Below are 2,099 nucleotides of genomic sequence, written 5' to 3'. Positions count from 1 at the left end.
ATGGCTTCCTTCAGTCCCTTCTGTCTTCCATTAATTGTGATACTTTCCATGTTTTGCGTCCTCAACTTCACCGCTTATGCATCAGCGAATAGCAGAAGTTACGTTTCCCATGTCTGTGCAAACACCACTTTTCCCCAAAATAGCTCCTACCAATCTAGCCTAAACTCTGTGCTCTCTTCCCTCTCCTTGTACGCCACCCGCAACTTCGAATTCTACAGTCTTAGCTCCCTCAACTCTTCCCTCTCCTCCTCCGACGCCATTAACAAAATCCAAGTCTCTGTCAAGATCCCCATCTACAGCATCTACCTCTGCCGTGGTGACGTCTCTGCTGAAGAGTGCCAAGAATGCGTGGCTGCTGCAAGCAAAGAAGTAGCTAACAAATGCTCCAACAAAATGGCGGCTGTCATTTGGTACCAGGAGTGCATGATACGCTATTCCAACAAGCCTTTTTACTCCACAATGGACGTAGAGCCTGCATTTACATTGCCGAGCACACAGAACATTAGCGAGCAACAGCAGTTGAGCTTCAGTTCGACAGTGAACGCAACGCTGATCACCTTGGCAAGTCAGGCCTCCGAAGGTCCAGCTGATTCTAAGAAGTTTGGGACCACGCAAGTGAATTTTTCCGCATTTCAAACGGTTTACAACCTTGCACAGTGCACACCGGACCTAACCACCGCCGATTGCAACAGATGTCTCCAGGTCGCTATAAAGAGCTTTCCTAGTGGAAGGCTAGAGGCTGGAGTTTTCCTTCCTAGTTGTTTTGTTTCGTATGAACTGTACCCGTTTTACAGGTTAATTGATTCGGCACGCGCACTTCCACCTCCGCCTTTATCTCCACCTCCGGGTTCTGCAGCTGGACCAAAAGGTAAATAAAGCCATTTGATTTGATGATTTCTCTTTTCTTTTTCTTTCTTTATTAGAATTTTGGTGAAAATACAAATTACATCTTTTTATTTTATTTTATATATTTTTGTAAATTTGGGTGAGTTATCATTTGCGTTCTACATACAAGTTTTATTTTATTTTTTCAATAAAGTCGTATACATTTGTTATCAGTTTGATAATTCGGTCTATCCCATTCAAAAAGTTGCCGCTAAATTCCATTAAAACAATATAATTTCAGTTTGCATTTTCCCTCCAAATTCTTTTAGAAAAACCATATTATTTAAACAAATGATTTTTGCACCCCATGCTTTCTAAAAAAGATTTTAAAAGTTTTGGTAAACAGACCTATCAACTATACAGGGACTCATTTTCTATAAAACACCTATCATCGTGCATGGACCGTTGATTATATATTCAGCATGCCACTAAGCCAAGGTGTTGTTAATGCAGGTAAAAGCCAAATCCCAACAGTAACGATACTTGCCACTGTGGCTCCAATTGCTGTCTCTGTCGTGCTATTCTTTCATGGCTAATGTCTGCCATGTAGGAAAAAGGAAGAAAGAAAACGTAGTATAATGCTGTATAAGGAGAGAATAGTTAGATATGATCAAATTCGTTATGTAAATTCTTGGTTAAAATGCTTTTGACAATTAAAATTTTAGTTTTTCTGTAAATCTGATCTCTAGAATTCAAATCTAGTTATTTTGATCCCCAAATATGTATTTGTCATGTGACCTAGTCACTTTTTCTTCCGATGCTCTGGTACCGCATGCTTTGCCTTTTTTGATAGGTTTTAAATGTCCGTTTGGCATGATTAATTTTGCCAATTTATTTTATTATTCAACTTATTTTTGTTACTATTCATAGGTCACAATACACTTTTTAGTACTATTCATGGGTTCCATTGTACTATTTCAACTAACTTTTACCTTTATCAACAGTACTTTCAATAAAAAAGTTTTTAATTTCAGCAAAATAAACGAATTCCAAACAAACCCTAAATGTCAACAAGTGTCTACGGCAAAGTGAACCACAATAGATTCTATAAGTGGATTTGGTGGGATACAAACCACATGCATTAAACATTATAAAAAAAAAAAAAAAGGGTTATTTTTTGGGGTATTTATAAATAAATAAGGCGAATTCCATTAATATACTTTGAGGTTTGAGTTAATGCTAACCAGATCCAACATATTTCAAAACTAACCAAT

At 37.6% G+C, this 2,099-nt stretch overlaps 1 protein-coding gene across 1 annotated transcript; it reads left to right on the top strand.

The window, feature by feature from the left end:
• LOC136064600 (cysteine-rich receptor-like protein kinase 25) lies at window positions 1-876 on the top strand. Its single transcript, XM_065766531.1, has one exon. It carries the CDS (start codon window positions 1-3, stop codon window positions 874-876), a length of 876 nt encoding a protein of 291 aa, XP_065622603.1.
• Window positions 877-2,099: the final 1,223 nt, after the last annotated feature.

The sequence above is a fragment of the Quercus suber genome, unplaced genomic scaffold (assembly GCF_002906115.3).
Source record: "Quercus suber isolate HL8 unplaced genomic scaffold, Cork oak 2.0 scaffold_714, whole genome shotgun sequence".
NCBI classification, from domain to species: domain Eukaryota; kingdom Viridiplantae; phylum Streptophyta; class Magnoliopsida; order Fagales; family Fagaceae; genus Quercus; species Quercus suber.
This window is presented reverse-complemented; position numbering and strand designations above follow the sequence as displayed.

Coding starts and splice junctions, on each gene's coding strand:
- LOC136064600 (XM_065766531.1), top strand. CDS start 1: ATGGCTTCCTTCAGTCCCTTCTGTCTTCCATTAATTGTGATACTTTCC.